General features: G+C 40.4%; 1 protein-coding gene across 1 annotated transcript in view; it reads left to right on the plus strand.

Moving 5' to 3' along the window:
• The window catches only part of cspg4 (chondroitin sulfate proteoglycan 4), a 72582-nt gene extending 55817 nt beyond the window's left edge, over window positions 1-16765 (plus strand). The window contains exons 6-11 of the mRNA XM_085462448.1: window positions 501-677; window positions 7741-7939; window positions 8432-8563; window positions 9537-9697; window positions 12130-12307; window positions 13287-16765. Coding sequence (XP_085318574.1) covers window positions 501-677; window positions 7741-7939; window positions 8432-8563; window positions 9537-9697; window positions 12130-12307; window positions 13287-15112 — 2673 coding nt within the window. The 3' untranslated portion in view covers window positions 15113-16765. The remainder of the gene's footprint in view (window positions 1-500; window positions 678-7740; window positions 7940-8431; window positions 8564-9536; window positions 9698-12129; window positions 12308-13286) is intronic.
• The last annotated feature ends 4973 nt before the right edge of the window (window positions 16766-21738 follow it).

The raw sequence follows: 21738 nt of genomic DNA on the forward strand, positions 1-21738 counted from the left end.
ATATGTTGACCTGTCACCTTGAGTTAGCTGCATTTTGTTATAATTAAATGATAGGTGTTAAGTGGCTTAACAAACAAAAACAAAAAAGAAGAAAAAGCATTCCTCTGACAATGCACAGCTATAAGTACTGGTCTGACAATGAGTGGCAATAGATTATATGGAGTGATACATTTTTGGTTCAAAGTTTGGAGCCAGTAGCTAAGGTCTTTGAAATACCTTGAGAAAGCTATTGTTCAAGATCACTTTGAGGAATGGCTCAAGACTTTTGAATAATGCTGTGTGCAGGTCATGATCTTGAATTCCTCCTAAAAGATTTAACCAGATTTATAGAGAAGTTACGGCTCCCTGGTTTCCACTGTGTACAGATGCTAAGAGACACAATCACACTGTAAAATTGAATCCCACCTTTGAAGTTCATCTAACCTTTTATTATGTGTTCTGCCACTCATGAATCATGATGAGATCTATATAACAACTGGCATCCTTTTGGTCTCTTGCAGATGAGACGTGGAGAAGTCTACTACATGCACGACAGCACAGAGAGCACCGAGGACAATTTTACACTCTCGCTCTCTGCTTATGACATTGACCGCAGGAGCCTCCCTTTCACCATCTCGGTTACTGTCATACCTGTCAACGACGAGCCCCCGAAACTGACGCGCAACACCGGAACAGAGGTAATACTTTGCTCTTATGAACGTGTGATAGGTGACCAATTCTCCCACATGCTCATCAAGCCAGAAAAGTTAACATATTGAAACTCCCTTATGCTTATAAAGTGTTGTACATTTTACCCGATATCAATTCAAGCTGACCACCAGCTTTCATTCCCTGTGAAAGAGAAAAGAGCACATGTTTATTGCAGTATTTCAAACATTATTGGAGCAAGTTATTAGATGAAAGTGTATGTATTTGGTCTCTCTGCTGCAGTATGCAGGAAGAGAGACCTAGTTTGACTCGTGCATGCGTGATTGACAGGCTACAGGCATTACCACCTGCTTCAAACACTGGTCTGATGCTCAAGCCGTGCAAAATATGAAAGAATGACAGATTAATGGCTTTATAACGGTTGATGAGATTCTGGCGTGCTGAAAGGCGGTCAATTTAGCAGAATTACCCCATAGTGCTTTGTGCTTTAGTCTTCATTTAGTTTGATTTTCCAACAAAATAACAGACAGATCAATCTGTCTATAGAAGCTGATAGATTAATCTTCTCTGAATGAAATGTGTATGCTTTGCTGACAGTTCTCACATCCATACACTATAGTTTCAGCCGCAGTAACAGTCCAAAATCATGAATCTTGTATGACCTGCATATAAAATGTTCTCCACGCAGTAAGGCAAACGAATGCATGGAATTTGTACATCGAGTCTGAACTATACAGATCTCAGACATGCACCGTCTCCCTAAGAGTATTTGCTTTTTTAATAAAGTGAAAATTCAGAATGTAAGTTGTGCAAAGTCACGTTACAATAGAAGGGCAGTGATTCACCACTGTGCCCACTATAAAGCATCAGGCGGAATTTCAGGTATACATTTCTGAGTATGTGTCTAGATTTTCCATTTTGATCCTGTACTGTCACTTTTCTGAGGGGTAAGTTGTGCTTGGGTTCCAAGTGAAATTACAGCATAACGACACAGAAGTTTGATGGACGTGCATATTTGCTTCTCCCCGGCGATTTGGATAATGTTTCATAAGTTGGTAGTGGCAGACTGTCAAAGAACGAAACACCTCCGCACTGAATTCTTAGAACTTTATGTTGTAAGAAGAAAGGTGTATATTTGAATGACTCTGCTGAAGGCTTATAATGAGTTTGTGGCAAGCTTTTAAACTGATTTACGTCAGTCATGAAAGAAACGTTTAGGGGGATGAATAACGTAGATTCTACAGCAGGAGTAGTCACGCAGTCGGAAAAAGTTGACAGTAATCAGCTCACAGAACTGGAAACCAACTGTGTCATTCAGCCCTCCCCGCTCTGCCTGTGGCTCCTCGTCTCCCTGGCAACCCGTATTTTTGGAAAACCAAGATGGTCGATGAGACCGCGGCTTTCTGGCAGAGTGAGGCCAGCATCCAATCCCTGCGACTCCTCTGCTGCGGCTGCAGAATGTAACATAATAATATGTGGATGTCTAACCCGCACAGAGCAAGGGGCTGGCCCAGTGGCACTTGGATTGATTTAGAGCAGGAAGTGTGTGTGTGTTCTGTGTGTGTGTAGTGACCTCTGTAGACATGATGACTAACACGACCGTGATCGGGTTCTGCTCAGTCTGATCACATTTGGCCTGGTGTTGCAGGATACAGCTGGTCTTGATTAGAATTTAAACCCTGTCTGTCTTTGTCTGCTTCCGCCTGACTTTGCTGTGTTTCTGTGCAGAAACACAGCCTGCCAATCTATTTTGCTTTTGCATCTCTCACATTTTACAAGATTACTTTGACTTTGAGTGATAGCCTCATTACCCTCGCTAAGTACTTTTGTTTAATCTCTCATTACGACACAAAGTAGGAGCGAGGGCATGTAGTTAACCTGTATCTCTGAGAGGAATGGGCTGGACGAGGGGAGGAGAAATCGAAATTAAATAGCATTATTCCCGCTGTCAACTTTAGCTCCCGAGTATAGAATTACGAACACACTGGTGGATTTGTACTTAAACATGATGCCTAGGCAGTTTTGGATGCAGCTGCAAACATCTGGCGCCCCTCAGAGTCTCAGACGTTTAGAGGATGATGTTGAGTCACTGGCAAACAAAGTCATTTGCCTATGGCAGCTACTTCATTACTCCCTCAAAATGAAATGCCAGCCATTATCTCCAATCAGATTGAATTTGCGGCCCGTCCTCCTAGGTGCTAAATGCATTGATTGTTATATAAACTATCAGTTTGCGAGACCATTTTCAGATTGCCTGTCCTAGATTGGCTGTGGTTGAGAATGGGCTAATGTGGCCATCTAGTGTAAAGGACCGGGAATTGCTCTGTAATAGCATCGCTCAGCCTTCTAACAGTGTAAATTCTGTTTGCCATTAGCAAACATATGCCTTTTTGTGAAAAAGGTACAGTACACATTTCAGCATTTAATTAGTATCTGATGGCTCTTGGACAACACCAGAAAACATTTGAATGGGAAACAGGGAAAAAACTGTTTGTGTACTAAATCCTGCTGGAGACCAACAGGAAAGCTTCTCATGTCAGCCTCTGGAAAACCTTAGTTAAACCTAGTTCCTATAAGAGCTGGCATTTAACAGCAATCTCTTTGTAAAGGTGAATAAATCCTGGGCTTTAGATGACTTGAGAGCTTTTCTTGAGGATGTGTTAGGCTGCTGTCGAGCAAACAGTTTTCAGCATTAACATGATTATTCCCACAGATAATTGCCAGTAGCTTGTCCCCTCAGCTTGAACGATGGGACACCAAATTTGTCTGCAGTGCTGCTCAAAGCTGAGAAATTGTCCAGGTGGGTGGTGCTATTTTCAGCTGAGTCATGTCTGCATACTGTACACCGAAGGCTTCTGCGAGAATAGGGCTAAAATAGAGGGGTGGGCATGCACTGAGCAGCCGTCTCATCCATGGTGCAAAGAGGAAAAGTGGGTGTTCTGCCTTAAGGCAATCCACTTGCAAACCTCTCTGATAGAGTCCAGATTTGGCTGGGAACGTTTGGGTTAGTCTGCACTCCCCCACCATCGGTGTGCCCCTGGACAAACTATCAGACTGTGCTTTTTTGCAGGCCGCGAGAAGAAAACTGCCCCAAGGAGAACGAGCTCCTCTAAAGCCCCATATCACAAGATCTCTGCAGGTTTCTGCAACAGCGAGGATAAAACGCTTTCCTGTTTGTTGTTGTAGGCTGATGTGATAGAGCTGTCGATTCTACCTAGCACCTACCTAGCGACACATGTTTTTGCTCATGAAGGAACTTGACACATGTAAGCTTATTGTCCCTCCTTTTTCTTAGTCCACAGCCTCTATGGTGAAAAGACCAAAAAAAATCACCAGGTCCAGTCACAATCTTAGTCTCAGCAGGGACTTCAGCCAGCAGTGCCAGTGGTGCCACAGTGTGAGATACATGTTTAGTAGATTTTTTTTTGGCTCAAAATTCATGAAATTCAAGCTGACAGTTTGGGCATTATTCCAAATTTTGCCACATATTTGCTTCAAAACAACCAACTCTGCTCTCCAAGGAGTAGACATATACTCATATAGATGCCTTTGAAGCAATAACTATGTGTAACTTAGACTTTCAAAAACATTACCATTCAAATAAATTTGGGTTCTCTTTAACTGAGGTGTCGAAACGTCTTTTGAACTACACATGAACTTGTCGGTGCTAATTCTGTTTGACTGTACACGCACATGTTTCAGCGCAGAAATACGCAACACATGGGTAACTTTCACATGAAATGACCCCCGTCTTATTTCCTTTTTATCTGTTGCAAACATAAGTCTTCTTTTATATCTTGCTTATGTCTCCTTTGTTAATAATAGACTTCTGCATATTCTAAATGCGTTTTTTATTATGCAAGCGACAAATATTGGTCTTTTCTGCCGCTCGACACTGAGATTAGACCTATAGACATAGGGCTTTTGTTATGAATGGGACTCTTGATTTATCTTTGACTCAAAGCCTACTTATCTTTGCGCTCATCACCATTTTTTAAGCGTTATCGTTTGAGAGCAACAAAGACTAAATCTAGCAACAGAAAAAGCAGTAAGTGTATAATGATGGATCACAGCTTTGAACTCTTGATGCAGTCTGGGCTTTGAAAGGGCTTTGATGGAGTGTCAAATTGAGTGGGATGTTATAAGCACTGGACTGAAAGGCAACTAAATTATAGACTTCATAAAACATTTGTTACATTGCAGAACTCTGGAGGTATGTGAAAAACCAGAAGTGACATAAAGCACTTAAAAAGACAAAAGCTTCAGAACTGAAGATTAAACTTTCTCTGAAAGCGTCTATAATAGGGAAATGGAAGATAATGCGGCCCTGGGGATGTTGATTGCTTGATGAGTCTTAAGGTTTTCCCTCAACATCTATTCCCTGATATTTGCAGCAGCGCCACATTTCTGGAGAATATGGAGAAAAATAGATTCAATTGGCAAATTATTTTGTACACATCTTACTAAAGATGATTTTCTGCCTGTGACTGCTTAAATTCTATTGACAGTCATATTATTTTAATTTGTCCAGTGAACACATGAGCTAGCTTGACATCAGTAACAGAAGCCTTTAATGTAAATTCCAGCAAATGGGAGGACAGGAAGCAAAACTAACCCAGAACATGATAAAAAAAAAAAAAAAACTTTCAAAATAAAAACAGGAAGTTGCCAAAATACATATATTAGACAAAGAGACAAGACCCATATACTTGACATAATTATGTAGTGCATATATGGAATTCATTTCTTTATTTAGCAGAATTCATTAGAATGTTTTGTAACGAATATTAAGGGAATATTAATTTAATTTTGTTTTCCAGAAGAAAAGAAAAACACTTTGGGAGATTGTACAGCTACTGAAATTGTTCTGTATTTAAATGGTTATGACCTGTTACTGTAACAAAGTCATAATAAAAGAATCCTTATATATTATTCCCCATAGGCTTACATGTTGTCAATACAAACAACAGCAGTAAAGAACCTAGTTTTAAATACAGCGGTATGGCATTGTTAGCATATAGCTTTCCTATATGCTAAAATTTACCACAAGAGTAAATTGTAAACTTGTATCAGTAACTCTTTGAAACCGAGACACCAACCTGAACAGTACAAATAAATCTATTTCATGTTAGAATAACAATAAAATCATGACCCAAAACATCATAAAACAGAAACTGTTTACAAAAATCATGTAGATGAAGTAAAGACATAAATGAAAACTCAGGACTATTCATAGTAATCCAGCTCACTATTAGTATGTTAAGTCAAAAAAAGGAATCAACATTTTCAAACTCTGTAACGAATCAAATCCAAACAGTTACCCAAACTAAAATGAGCCCATAAAGGACCCTCCATTGAGAAACACATAAACCCTGAGACCAAACCTAGTAAGCATGCACAGTCAGTATTATACCAGAAGACCTGCTAAACATCTGTAGTCTGCCACATTCAGTGTGAGCGTGCTAAAAGCACTACTGCACCCAGTTACACTCTCACAGGCCCTTCATCTTGTTGCAAATAATCCTTTATATTTCATTAAGAGTGTTTCCTACCATAAAGCAGTATTGGTTTTAAATGTGTGAATTGCCTACAGCATAAACTTAACTATTAATTTAGGAGTTTCACCTGCTATTAGAGTAAAACTAAATCCCACTTTAAGACCTGAAACTGTTTGTGTGCCATGCCTTACTTACAATATTTGGTGGTGTGTTTTTGAATCCTCGTGAAAAAACAGAAGATGTGAAAGCAGTGTAGACACTTTACTAAAAGATTTTAGTACCATGGCTGTGATAATAGCAGAAAGAGTAGCATCAGTTTTCTCTTTAGACATCGTCCATTAGCAACAGGGTTTCTGATAAACAGCCACCATTAATCTGTACAGAGAAATCGGTCACAGAAGCTGAGCAACTATTTCTTTTTTTTCTCCTTTGGTAGTATCCTCATTAGAAAAGAATCCCATCGAGATAGTTTGTCTTTTTTTTTTTTTTTTTTTTTCACCAAAACGCTCTCCAGGCTTTGGCTGTGTTCTTGTCAGTGTGTCTTAATCTGCACTTCCACCCAGAAATTCATACCGAGACTTTATGCGACACTGACAGACAGATTTGAAAAACCAGGTCCAGTCAGATGTGCCCAGTCTCCTTCTACTATGGATAATTTTTTTTATTAAGAGACGCTGTTTAGCGCACTGAAATTTGCAATTACAGCATTGAATCAGTTAAAGTAAGTGATCCTTGCGTTACTGAATGATTTTCGTTTTAGGAGGAAATGCATATCTGGTTTGACCTCACGTATTAAACAGTGATCACATGTTCTGTTTTGTCCTCAGAGGGCAATAATTGTGTCCTCCCCAGTTCGATTACCAGTTTCTGGTCACTGAGTCTGTGCTTTGTTAGGATCTGTCGCTTTCTGTCTCCCACTGACTGACACTTACCACATTAACATCTACCACCGAAGTGTCCTCTTTTCCTCTGCCCAGAGGCTTTCTGGTCTTTATCCCGGGTCTGTAAAAAGAGGGAGTGTGGTATTGAAGGGTGAGTGGCTTTCTAGATCGATATTTACTTCTCACTGCAAGGCACCCTAAGCACACTCTCCCAACTGATTCCAGCTATTTAGGAATGTCTTTCTAGAGATCTGGCCCATTTCTTTCAATTAATGCTCTTTTCAGCCATCCGACCATTAGAAGTCCATTAAGGGCCCTCCACCTAGGGAGAGTCATTCAGTCTGCACTGCTGTGTTCCATCTTCTGATAACAGGCGTGTGCAGACTGCCATGGAGAAATAATTAACCTTTTAAATTCTTACTTTGGAGCTGGCTGCTTTATGTTTCACGGATAGGCTGGGTTTTCTTTTTGTACTTACCATCAATCGATCTGTCTGTCTGTCTGTCTGTCTGTCTGTCTGTCTATCTATCTATCTATCTATCTATCTATCTATCTATCCATCTCTTATTTTTATTTGTTATTTATGTATGTATTTTCATATATTAAATAAAAATACTGCACAAAATATCATGATACTGTATTGATGTTTTTCCCCAACCCCTAAAGTGTCTTTAACTGTGTTTCTCTCTCCTGTTGTCTTTGGTATTTCACAGGTTTTTGCTGGTGAGGAAGCTGATATCACCTCCAGCATGCTGAGCACTGAGGACGCTGACACTCCCGCAGAGGAACTGGTTTACAACGTTGAAATGCCGATCAATGGGAGGGTTGCACTGAAAGAGGCGCCTGATGATGAGATCCTAAATTTTACGCAGGCTCACGTAAACAAAGGCGAGGTCGTCTTCGTCCACGAGGGTGAGCTCATTAGAATTAGAGGTTAAGTGCTCGATCACGCTGTATCTCCGCTGACACGCTGATTACTCTGTGACCTTTATTTGCGTCTACCTCAGAGTGTTGCTAACACGACGAGCTGAAACACAGGTCTTTATGTTTCTCCAAGCAGAAATCTCAATAAACTTGTAATGTAATCAGAATGTCACTGGTATTGATCAATAGGCCAATTAAACCCCAGAGATATACTGTGGCTAGGTTGTAAAAAAAATAATTAAATAAGTAGTACATGTAATATTTATTTGTACCTTATTGTGACAAATACGTGGTGGTTTTTTTTCACGTTCTAACAAGGCAATAAAGGTGTAGCAAGCTTTAAACAATGTTCTGCCTTTTCAAGTGTAAAGACAATAAAGTTTCAGAGAGACAAAAAAGGGGCAGAAACAAACAAAAGCAGATTCAAAGCTCGAACTTAACAAGTGACCCATTAAAACTGTGCAATCTGTTCTGCTCCAGGTGAGGATTCTGGCAGCTTCAGTTTCACAGTGACAGACGGCGAGCACACGTCTCCTCTCTACAAATTTGTCGTCACAGCCAGGCCACACACCATCACCATGGTAACGCAGGCGAACCTCATGGTATTTCCAGGTAAGATGCCAAAAAAAAAAAAAAAAAAAACCTTCTGAAGATGACAATGATAGAAAGATAACCATGATGATGAATGCGCAGTCACGCACACAGTATAGTTACGTCGACAACCTTTATTTTAAGAACTGGTTGTTAGTCAGACTTATAACACACAGAATAAAAGTGTGTGGAAAACTTATTTAACGTGTAATACACAGGATGTTCCTAAAAAACAACATTTTTCAATTATGAACTTCTGAGGTGTAATCTTCTTACTTTTTTCATATTTTGCTGTTTGGGATGCTTCTGGGCTTACACTCTTTAGGAAGTGTGTGGGTGTGTGTGAATCCCTCAGCCAGTAACAGCTTGCTGGGTCCATGCTATTTCCATTTCCTTTGCCTTCCTGTCTGTGTTAAATTCATTTTACATCATGGGCCACATATGATTGATCTTAAGTGGATCGAGCCAGTGAAACACCCCTTTCTGTCAGTATAAAGAAGTTCATCAGTGCATTTAATCCATGAGACATTGCAGTTTCAACAATACAGTTTACACTTTTTATACATGACAAAGAAATGCTGCTGTAGTAGGTTATTTGTGCTCGAATCGTAAGAAAAAAAGTTGTCGATTGTTCAATAGCAGACTGAAAAAACAGCAACATTTCTGTCATGGCATTGTTTTTTTGTTACTTAATTACTTTGGTGTAGTATGAATCGCTTGGCTCTAAAAACATCTGACAATACAGTTAAGAGTCCAAAATGTATACTCTTTCACATTTTCCACATTCGTCCAGTGGGCCTTATTGGAGTCTTTGTCGAACCGATTCTGGCCCCCAGGAAGCTCATCTGCCCTGTGCATGAGTTAAAGTAACCTCTAAAGTTTGGGGCTGTAATTTTACAAGCTGAACTAGACTGCAAAGAGGCCACATTCAGTAGAGTCATCAGCACTCATCAGAGGACCGCTTGTCTATGTGTGTGTGTTTGTCTTTTCACAGGAACAAGGCAGCCCATCACAAGCGCCAATGTGGGGGCTGTAACCAGTGGGGATGGAAATGAGATAAGCTACTTGCTTTTCCGCCCGCCTCGTTTGGGAAGACTCATCCTGGCCAATGACAGGAACCAGTACGAGGAAATTAGTCAATTCTCACAATCACAGGTGATTGCTTTTTCTGCGGGAGCTGCGAAATGTGCATTTCTGGCATATGTTTCCTTTAGGAGACATTTCTTTCTGTTTATCAGAAGTTGTAAATGATTTTATGTTAGCAGGGAGATATAGATCGACATAATAAACCATGAAATGAAATTGAAACTAAAATGTACGTTAGATCCTTTAATGTTATCTCCTTTTAATAATTACTTTTAGAGTTTTGGGGTTCAGTGAAAATATGTGTTTCTGTTCTTTTTTGCAGAGTAAATCCTCTTTACTTTGAGATTTAACATCACTATTAATAGCAGGTCAGCGTGTCTAAGAAGTGACAGCTGTAAAAGGCACGTCACTCATCTGTTGCACAGACCATCAAGCGCACATGGGAGATATAAGACATAAAACTGCTTCCATGCGTGTAAGACAGCTAATCCTATCAGCACAAGCTGGCAGCACAGGATCAACTTGTGCAGTTTTATGTACAGTTTTATTTCCTCTGCATACGCCCATACCTTTTTGACATGATAGAAAATGTCTTCTTGCTGTATTAAATGTTCTCAGACAATCAATAGTGCTGATTTTTCGGTGTTGTTTTTGCTTCCTGAAAACCAGCCTCTTGTACAGCCCTCTGATTGCTGGCACTAAATGTTTCAGTTTGTACTTTGGCTCCAAGGAACAAATTAGTGGTGTCAGTTGCTGTTAACCAAGCAACAATGCTGTCCAGTTTTAGCAAATGTTCAAACAAGATTTGAGAACACCTCTTCTGCCACACCAGCCCTCTGTCCTCCTTTACTCCATCCATGAATGGTATCCTTCTTTTCCTCCTGTCTGTTCAACATCCTTTGTCCAGTAAATCTACTATCCCTCTTCTCCACCTCAGGATTCCCGATCTAACTTTGTCTCCAAAGGTTTATTTGGACTGTTTTGGGGAGAATTTAATAACGCTCTCCCAAAAAGTTGATTCTGTTCAACTGGACGTAGCATTTAATAATGCTCTTTTTAGATATTTATGAATGAATATGAAGATAACTTTGCAATCCACATTCCTTTCCTTCCTACGTTCCCTATCAGCATCTTCACAGATCCAGATAAGGAATGATTTGTAAATGTATATGTATTTTTTGTAAAATTAATTGTAATCTACTACTTAAATAGGAAGCATATTCATGATGATAGCAATAACTGTATTTTCATAAGGAAAGTAACTCAAAAGTTATTAGCCCTGAAAGTCATGAATGATGAGCTTTACTGTCTAATGCTGTCTAAACTCCCTTTTTTGTTTGTTCCACGTTCATGTCTGTAACTGCAGTTTGTTGAATCTGAATGTATTTTTCTTTCAAACTGACAACATGTGAAGCATGAACATTTCTTTCCCACCAGGGGGCATCGTTGCTAGTGATGTCTCACTGGTATTAGGAGTTTTTGTTTCTTTGATATCCTTTTAATCCTTTTAATATTGTTTGAAGAGTAGGTGTGTGCAGCTTTGCTCTGCCTGTACCTTTATGACTGTTAAGTCTACATGCAATGGGCAGAGATGGAAAGGGCAGAAAGTAAGGATTTCTGAGTATAATAAAATCTCTGTGGCTTTTTGTGGCTAAAACCAATTTGGCAACACCCTTCATCAGGGTGGGGTTCTTGATTCCAAAGAGCTCCGCTGTTCCATAACCACGTTTATGTTTATTTGTCTAGCATTATTATTATTATATAACCAAATATTCAGATTACAAAAAATAAAGAATATTGAAACTTTACTGATGCTAATTTTAGCTTTTAATGGCTTTGGTTTAGGACTATGAGGCACACGGCGTCGATAGTTTAGCAGCGCCGCACGTGCAGCTGTGTTGGCAACAGTCGGATCAAGACTATCTGTTCATTTCCATTCTTGACATCTGACCGTGCTTGGACGAGCATGAGAACAAATTCTTTCCCCGAAAACTGCTCCTTTTGGACTGTGACAGAAAATCTAACACGTCGTCAAGCCGAAAGCATTTGATGATTTGAGTTATTCGGCAGCGTGTGTTTGCTTTTTTCCTGCATGCAGAAATTCATATGTGCACCTTTCTGTGTTTGTTTGAGAGAGAGAGAGAGAGAGAGAGAGAGAGAGAGAGAGAGAGAGAGAGAGAGAGAAGAGGCAACAGTGACTTCAGGCAATCCAGCTGAGCTGAGCCAAACCACTGCTCCGAATAAAAATATCTTACCGAGCTAAAATACCAGTCTTTGCCTATAAAGTTAGTCAAGCAAACAAGTGACTGACTGCAGTGAGCCACATGTCAGATAATGAATCCTCGACATTTCTATCAGATTCTACAAAAGTTAGTTGGAATGAAATAAATAAATAAAGTATCTGCTAAAATAAAACTTGCTTTGAAGTGATCGCCAAATTAAGAAATGGTTTTATTTGAAACAACTTACCACCTTCTGTTTTCGCTTCCTCTGATGCACAGCTGGAGTCAGGAATGGTCTACTATGAGCACCAGCTACCCGAGAAACCATTCTGGGCAGTGAAGGACACCATCGAGCTCTTGTCCCAGTCAGCATCAGACGTCCATCACATCCTGCCCATAACCGTGTCTTATTATGCTGCTCACAGCAACATCTCCTCACAGCTGTGGAGGAACAAAGGTAAATGATGAAATGAGGGACATATGCAACACTTTCAATTAAGTAAATTGCATGTTTTTTTTCACAGGCCACACTGATAAATGAGAGCCTGCCTAAATGATCACTCTGGTACTTACCAAAAGCATACATATTATGAATACATGTGCACAGATGTTAGGAAGCAGAGATGAGACTCCAGCGAAGTCATTATTCAAACAGACATTTCAAGTATTTTTCTGTTAGTTAGCTGAGTTTATCCTTACCACACGTTGTTGTATGCTGTAAAAGTAAAAAGGGTTACTTTGTGTGTTTGAGTGCAGAGCGTTCCTGCAGCACTTTAAAATAGTTTTTGTCTTTTTTATTGTATCCTGGAGCTGGCATTTTGCGAAGTGTTGTAAGAGTCACTGAATATGTTGGTGAATACAGCACAATGCTGTAATTGCTGATATCTTTGGAGAGAGCACAAAGATTCAAATAATGTGCATCAGTGATGATTTGAATGCAGTTTGTCATTCTCACACTTTACATATAAATGTTTAGTGATACATTTCAAAAAAGAGATGCTATTTCTAGGATATGTTGTTTTGTTTTTGGTTAAAAAATTCAAATTAAAACTGTGCTCAGACATTTTGGAAACATACTGTAATTCACCCAGCAACCACGCGTTTGTTACTGAGTAGGGAAGAAAAAAAGTTCTATTTCTGGGGAGTGTGCTGGTGAGTTGCAGCTTGTTCTTCATTTTAGATTCTCTTCCTTATTCTTTACAGTAATTTACTATTAAGAGTCTGAAGTCACAAAAGGACCTGTCAGCCGTACTTCTGTTGCTGCCAAAACAACAAGCCCCCTGCTCCATCTGTCTCTCCAAATGTATTCCAGATTCAATCTCCTGCATAATTAAATATCAACAGGAGAGACAAAAATAGATAGTAGGTATCTTTGGGGGGGAAAAACAACTGGATTAAATTTAACATTTCTCTTCGTTTGTGTTTTTTCTGCTTAGGTCTGGATATTGTGCAGGGTCACAGAAAAACCATCGATGATTCAATTCTTGATGCTTCAAACCTTCTGGCTAGCCTACCAGAAGAAAACCGAGGGGAAGTGGATGTCATTTTTGAAATTAAGCGTTTCCCCGGTCGTGGTCGTATCATGCTGGATGGTCAGGACCTGCCCCGTAATACCCCGTCCTTCATGCAAGAAGATGTCATTCAAGGAAAGGTGGAGTATGTCCATGATGATCTGGCAGACTCGTCTGACAGCTTTGCTTTCAGAGCCCGTCTTAAGTCTGAGGGCCGTAGTTTGGCCTCACCTGCTAAGTCTGTGGTCCTGGAGGAAGTCTTTAACATCTCAATCAAACGGAGGGGCTCAGACCCCCCTGAACTAGTCACTACAGAAACACTCTTTGAGGTTCTTCAAGGCTCCATGACCCTCTTGACCCAGAGACAACTTAACACTCATGATGAGGACAGTCCTCCAGATGAGGTGCACTTCAAGGTGACCAAAGCACCTAGCAATGGTCGACTAGTTGACTCAGGCACAATGGAGGCAATCTCTGAATTCACACAAGAGATGGTCAATCGTGGAGAGGTGGGCTTCTACAGTGACAACAGCCTTGTAGATAGCGTCATGGAATTCGTAGTATCAGATGGAGAACACCAAACCGAAGCATACATGCTGCACATCGTCGTACTGGCCCACACCCTGCTTCTTGACATAGCCCCTGAGATCAAGGTGAAGCAGGGCAACGATGAGACCTTAGTGACTGAAGAGATGTTGAAGGTCAGCACTGGTGGCCCTATTGAGGAGGACATCCTTTATAAAATCACAAGTGCTCCCAAGTACGCCGCTGTCATGGTAGACCGGCAGCCTACATCTGCTTTTACCCAGAAACTGATTAAGGAAGGCCGAGTCAGTGTCCGCTTTGTCAAGTCCACTTCACCCCGAGACAGTGTTTCATTTACAGCCCGCAGCCGGGCTGCTAACATTTCCTCTGTCCTCAACATCACTGTGCAACCTCTGGCCAACATTGCTAGGGATCCTCTCTTACCCCAGGGTGCGCTTGTCCAACTGGATAAAAAGCTTCTAGATGCAACTTCCCTCGCCAACAAGACTAAAGTTACCCCAACGTTCACTGTCATCCAGCAACCGAGAGGTGCTCGGTTTGTAAAGTCTGGAGGCCCAAACGCAGGTGACTCAGTGAAGTCGTTTAGCCAAAAGGACCTGGATGAGGGTCGTGTAGCTATGGAAATCTTAAATGGCTCTTCTGGATCACCTAGTGGTGCCACTCAGGATGAGGCTCGCTTCCTGCTCAAAGCTCACGGGGTCCCTCCTGCAGAATGTGTGCTTTCCTTCCAAACCGGTCCCTACAATGCCTCTGGAATTTACCCTGTCACTCTGTTGAGGATTCCCTCCAAAGACATTGATCATCTTCCTGGGATCCCTCAAGTCACTCCAGTTAGCCCTCTCTGGCCCCACGGAGATGCCACTACAGCTTCTGGATCTGGCTCATATGGAAGACCACAAGCTGCCAAGCGCAGTAACATCTGGCCTATTATCATCCCTATCATGGTAATCCTCATTCTCTTGCTACTGGCGGCTGTCTTGGCCTACTATCTGATTCGCAAAAACAAGACGGGTAAGCACAATGTCCAGACGGCAGCATCCAAGCCCAAAAACGGCGAGGTGGCCACCACAGAGACCTTTCGCAAAACTGACCCAGCCAATAACATCCCAATGTCCAAGATGGACTCCAAAGACGCAGACCCTGAGCTGTTGCAGCACTGTCGGACAACAAACCCGGCCTTGAAAAAGAACCAGTACTGGGTCTGAAGCACTCTGAGATCGGACACAGAGGGAGTATTGGGAAGTCTCCTCAAATCATTCCTCTCAGTATTAAAAGCAGCAGTTTATACGAGGCTAATTTTGTTTAAGCCCTTTACTCAACTCAGCATAACTCTGGACAGATTCTCAGGCAATGAAACACTGAATACTTATTGGCAAAGAAACAGGCAGTTTCTTATCTACAGGTGCTCGGGCCATGTCTATTTATTTTAGTTTTACCATTCCTCTTTGTCACAGGTCGCACGTTAAGACATAAACATGCCATATGTTTGAAAAGAAGTATTTAGGTTGTGCTCTGTCTGTGTATTCCATATTTATCGTAAGCTGACATTATTCAGTGAGCGGTTAGAAATTTTCAAGTCCCGGATTTGGTCAGATTTATTTTCTTGGTTCAGGAAAGCTAAACGTGTTAGGTGATGAATATGAAATGAAATGTAATATTTTCAAGAAGATGGAAAACTGCCTCTTTGTTTTAATTGTTTAAAGGTCCTTGCACCTCAGGGCTAAATCTAGTTTAAAGGCCAACACGCCTTCATTCACTTTCTTACTGAAAAAGACAGATAAAAAGACTGATACCATTTCGCTACATCGCATGTCAATGATCAAAGCACGAACTAAAGCTAAAGTCTCGAGTTTCATCTCATTTTTAGTCTTTATGCTACGTTAGGCAAAGCTAAGCTAATGGTCTACTTGCTGTACTGAATACACAAATAAAAAAGCTGTACCAAGCTTTCCATCTAGTGACTGAATACACGTGTTTCCCTGAAATGCAGAACTTTAATCTCATTGTGATTTGATTTGACTTTAATTTTACAGAGAAAAGACGCTTATTTAAAAGGCGTTTATAATCAAACCCTTGTGACAGCGCACACAAAATGAACTGGATTTAGCTCTGAGTCACGCCATCATCTGCCATATGTTATTGTTTCTAAATGCTTCCAAAATACTTGTAAATATTTACTGGACTGGCACAGCACTGACCGCATAAATACACACTACACAGTCTGCAGACCGCAGGCAGGACGTTATTTCAGTGATGCTGGACTTTAAGACATCCGCATTGGCCGACAGGCGGGTGTGAGGTCATCTCAGAATGAGATGTTTCCAGTTCCTGGGTTTGCAATTATGAAATGAATAAAATATTGGCTATAATAATATTTGGTACTTTTTTTTTTTTTTTTTTTTTGGCCTGTCCCGTTTGGCTCTTTTGCCATCAGAATTGTTGTCTAAAGGCAAAGAAAGATGCCCAACGGATTTACTTTACCAAATTGACCATCCCAGCCTTGCCGTAATGGTCCATTTGATTCACCTTTTATTGTTTATTTTATTTTCACTTACTGAATACGGGACAGACTTGACTGGGGGAAAGAAGGGGAGAAAGAAAGAGGGAAAGAGAAACAGCTGAGAAGAGGGACGGGGGAGAAGGGCAAAAGACAAAAACCAACAGAACGGGCAGAGAAAAAAAAATGCATATATCAATCACCTGGATCACCTGCTGAGAAAGAAAAAAGAAAGCAAGCAGAAGAGAACAAGAGTAATAGAATAAACAACATCACAATGATATATGGGAATATGACAGTAAATACTAAATGTTAAACATTATTGTGCAGCACATAAGATCAACAGAACACAGTGTGTATTTGGTACTGTACTGGGAATAATAAATATAACAATCCACTTGTTAGGTTATGCTGATTAAAGAGGTAGCTGACAGGAGGTCTTTGGAAGCTAGTTTCGCTTTTAAGCATTCCATATGTAAGTGGAATACATAGAAGTTATTTTCAACTTTTATCTATAAATATATATATGTATGCTAAAACTAAGAGGAGTGCTACTGTAAACTGGAAACTTCTTTTTAATGTGCATTTTTTTGGTCACTCTGACCTGTGACGCTTATTTTTTTTAAGGTAAATGAAACACAGCAAGAGGAAGTGAAAGTGCACAATAAAAATACTGGATACAACTTTTGATCCACTAAAAAAAGGAAGAAAAAAAAAGACTTAAACAACTTATTTTCTTAAAACTGTTTGATTATTTGCTGTACATTTTTCCTCATGCTGTCTACCAATGACAGCTTTGTTTTTCTAGTCATATACTGAATATACAATGGAGTATTCTTCTTCTATTGATCGTCTATTTTTGTAGCGTACTGAGTAAATGAAAAGTTAGTTTCCCTCCTGCAGCATCTTTTCCTGTTTTATGTGTAAATATTGTGATTTAGAGTACGGTTTTGGGCCCTATTAACATTTTGAAATCTAAACCCGTGGACCACTTTATTTACACTGTGAGATTTATTCCAGTCCAGTAAAAGACTTCAGCCTTTGATTCTTTTACACTTTTACAAAGCTCTCACACACATACTGTGGGGTGATATTTGTCCCATGCTTTCATAATACTTTGAGGTCAAAAAACACTGAAAAAAATAGGCACAGCTGTTGCAGTGGCATGGATAGATTTCACAGATATAACCAATAAAGTGGCAAGGGGAGAGTGTATATCATGTTTTGCATCATAAGGTATTCTGTATGTACATGGAACTACATTCAGCTAGACTGAAATGATATAGATATGACGTGTGCGTGTGTGTGTGTGTGTTTGTGCAGGTGCCCGTCACTCCTCTGTTTCCTGCTTACTGCAGGTTTCATCACCACCTCCTCTCCTCATTCATTATTTATTATTTCTGTCATTCCCCACGCATCAATTCATATTCAGGCTATGTGTATTTTGTCAGAGATGAAACTTATCTGTAAACTGCAGGTGCATTCACAACAATAAATAGCACTATTAGGAGAAAACTTGTTTCTGGAACAGTAGAAATGTCCTTTAAAGCCTCAGTATGTCTCGGACTTTATTTCTCAGTACTAATGGAAATAAAATGTTTGCGCAACAAAACCTGTGTTCGTTAATCTGTCTGACTTTTATAAGTGCCAAGACTGCAAAATACAGTTACCAGTAACCCCACTTCTTCCATGCTTTAGTTAATATTTAGTTAACATTAATATTAAGTTAGTGCTTATTACACTCTTGGACACTACTGGATCACTGGGCTCTAAGCTGAACCATAAAGCAAAACTATAAACATAAATGTTTATGACAGATGTTTCTGAATTTCAGAAGTGAGCCGTTTAAATTTCATTTTGGCCAACCAGACTCTGCTGCATGCTGGAATAGAGGAAGTCTGCACTTTCCCACTAAGTAGTTTGCCAGTTACAAATGTGAAATCAAATCATCCTGCATTGCTGCTCATGTGCTTGTTTTGATATTTACAGGCATAAACAAAGTGATTTCTACAAAGAGACTTTCTTTTTAACGAGATTACCGCGGAGAGAAGTTCCTTGACTGATCCCTTATGTTGTTGTGATTTGGCCCATATAAATAAAATTGAATTGAAATGTTTCCCTTTTTGGCCACCAGGTGGCGTTAGGGTGCAGGTGGCCAGTGTGGAGGGCTGAAGTGTTCCTGAATTTGTGAGCTCACATTCAAAATCCCGCTCTGTCTCCATCCGTCACTCTTTCCAGTGAATGGCCTTTGCATTCATGCTTTCTCCGAGCTCCTTACGTTTCATGTGCTCTGCTGTCTTCTCCCGGCTTCTCATTGGTCCGCTGCAGCTCGGATTCGAGCTCACGTCACGCAGGTTTCATAAGCTACCTGGCACAGCTGTCCCTCCACATGTGTGTGCTTAGGTCATAACTCAGAGGAGCGCCGCGCATGACAAGTCGCGCGCTCTGGCAAAATAAATGTATTTTTTAAAGGAATACAGAAAAAAATGAGGACTGCTAAATAACTTCCCCAAAACCGAAAGAAGTTTAGAAAACAAACTTGAAGAAACTGAAAAGGAAATGATGAAAAGGAATCTGGATTGGTGTGTGTGTGTCGAGCCAACCCCTAAGTTCAAACTGGGGTATGTGCTGCCCTGTAGTGTTGATAACAAACTTGTTGGAGAAGGAATTTTAGTTCTGGCACCAAAAAGGTTGCGGTGTTGTAGATCTCAGCACTGCTGCCAAAACATGCAAACCCTCTTTGTGGGAGAAATCATTTCCTTCTTCTGATGCTAAGTGGACACCACCCACAGATCTGATTGTATCCCAGCAGAGGCTGTTTCTCTGTAACCACAAGATCCCCTCTTCCTGCTTCACAATCTTAACCTAAAGATGTTTCTTAAAGCAGGACTCCTTTTTTTAAGTTTTGACCAGGTTGAAGAAAGTAAGCCAAGAATTGCTTGGTTTGGAACAAGCTGGCTCCTCCTCCCTCCCAAAAGCCCTACAAGAATGAAAACACATGAAGGAGGGAGGAAGGCGTTACCATTCTTGAGATACCATTAAAAAAAGAAAAGAAATGCTTGAAGTTCAACTGCGATTTCACGGGGCTAGAAAAAGTGACACATCAGATTTTTGTTGTGCATGCAGAGTTGGAGAACAAACACACGCACATGCACCCTTTTTCCTCCAGTCAAAGTTGCCAAATCTGAAAAACACGCAAAGACATAGACTTGAATTTTTGGCAAAATTGCTTGTTTGAGGAGAAATGATCTTCTCCTTTTCTGTCCAAAACTTGACCAGTCTTTTATTAAAAACTTGTAGATAAAGTGAATTCATAATGAAAGCTTCAACTAGTTAAGTCAGCATTATTTCCAGCCTCTTTGAGTTTAACAGCATAACGTTGTGTGTTAACCTTCAATAAGGGACTGAGTTGGACTGTGTTGACATTGGCTTTAGTTCTTATACGCAGGCTCTGAGTCACTTTGTTTACTTTGGATTTTATTCAGGTTACAATATCTACAGACTCCAGCAGTTGTCGACACACAGCAAAGAGCACACAACAAAGGAACTTACCTAAACTGGATGCTAGTGCTGTGTGGTAATGCTCATTCTGGTATCAATCTGATACCAAGGAATACAGAGCCAGTGTTGCCAATACTTCTAACAAATAAAGGCAGCTTATATAGGAGCGAGCAGCGTGTCATGATTTATGAGATGAATCCTCATTCATTTGAAAATTCTGAACACATTTCACTGACTAATAAATCATTGTAATTTCCACAATAATTAGTTAATACAACAAAACACACCTTTCAGTTTTTAATTAATTTTTTGGAGGCCTGAAATGTAAATGTGCAGAAGCTGATTTGGGGTCAGTCAACACAAAAAGGGCCGGACATTTTTCATAGTTCATGTTTGAGGGATATTTTTTTTATTTCCAAAAGAATAACAATAATTAACACGGTTCAGTGGGCTAAGTACTGAACTTAATCGGTAGGTACTGTAAGGTATCGACCCTCTTGCACCAGTATAGATCCGATACCAATACCAGCATTCAGTATTGATACTGAATGCCTTTCAGGGCGTGCTGTTCCCACCTTCCCATGACATCTCCCACTCCAGTGCTGAAAGTTGTGACACACGTCGGCCTTTGAAGAGGCCAAACTTCCAGTACAATACAAAGAACAGCTTCATCCACCAACACATTTAGCTTTGTGGCTTTGATCAGCGTCAGCATAAAACCCAGACAGGATTTAAACTAGGATATGGTATAAATGTGGATGTGATTAGCTATAACCCTGTTGGCAGGTGTGCTGCTGGAGTTTTGACCTCTTCTGAATGAATACTCTGCAGCTCATACCCTGTTGCCATGATTAAACAGTCAGATTAGCATTTTTGTTCCCTTCAGGGTTGCAGATACAGAAATTAAACAAATGCACTGTTTCCATCCACAGTGCTCTGAAATTGTAAGCAGGGGTTCTGCAGAACTATGATTGTCTGCATATCCTCCTCCCTTCCAAAAGTCCAAAGACCTGCAAAGATTAGTCAAAATTAGTCCGTGCTGGTTTTACCCGCCATTTTCACAGGCAGCTGCTCCCCTTGAATCCAGTAAGCGGTGAAAAAACACAAAGATGTGTACCTGACCAATCAGAAGTGTTCAGCACTGCCCGCCAAACTCCAAGTTCTGTACTTATACTGGCCCCAAGCAGGGACTGTTTAAGGTCATTAGAACCTAATTTAGACCCTGGCACATGGAACTGAAAGTCACTGAGTTATTGCAAAGATTCAAATTCCTTTGGGAGTTCCTGCAGTACTGATGCAGTTGTAAACACCAAACGTGTCATATTTTGATTTATTGCTTATTTATCTCTCCTGGAATGATAATGATAAATGGAAGGAATGAACTGCATGCATGCGGCACTAAAATAAATGATACTTAATACATGTGTCCGTATTGTAAAAGTATCGCCTAAGATTCAGTCTGAACACACAAACAGCAACTCTGCACTTGCCCACAGATGTCAGAGGAGGTTTTGAGGTGGTCCCCGTGGGCCACGTGTATGGCCGATACATGCTGGGCCGGGGCCAGAGGAGTGAAACACAACCCTGTTGTAGCAGTTGGTCCTGAGAGTAGAAAGGCCTTTCATTCACACACAAACAGCTGGTAGATAACAGATGATAGTTTTATGTTGCTTAGTGCTGCCCAGCGTGTGACAATAAACAGTGCGGATGATATCAATTAGAAATTGGCACTCATTCTGCTATGATGATAATTCCCTAAAGTTTTAGTTACAGCCTGGTCTGTTAATTATATACTTATTATTTATTTTATTAATTGTGGTTTATTTATCCAGG

The sequence above is a fragment of the Copadichromis virginalis genome, linkage group LG7 (genome assembly GCF_057382275.1).
Source record: "Copadichromis virginalis isolate Kocher_CV1m ecotype Utaka linkage group LG7, C_Virginalis_male_GT1.1, whole genome shotgun sequence".
NCBI classification, from domain to species: Eukaryota; Metazoa; Chordata; class Actinopteri; order Cichliformes; family Cichlidae; genus Copadichromis; species Copadichromis virginalis.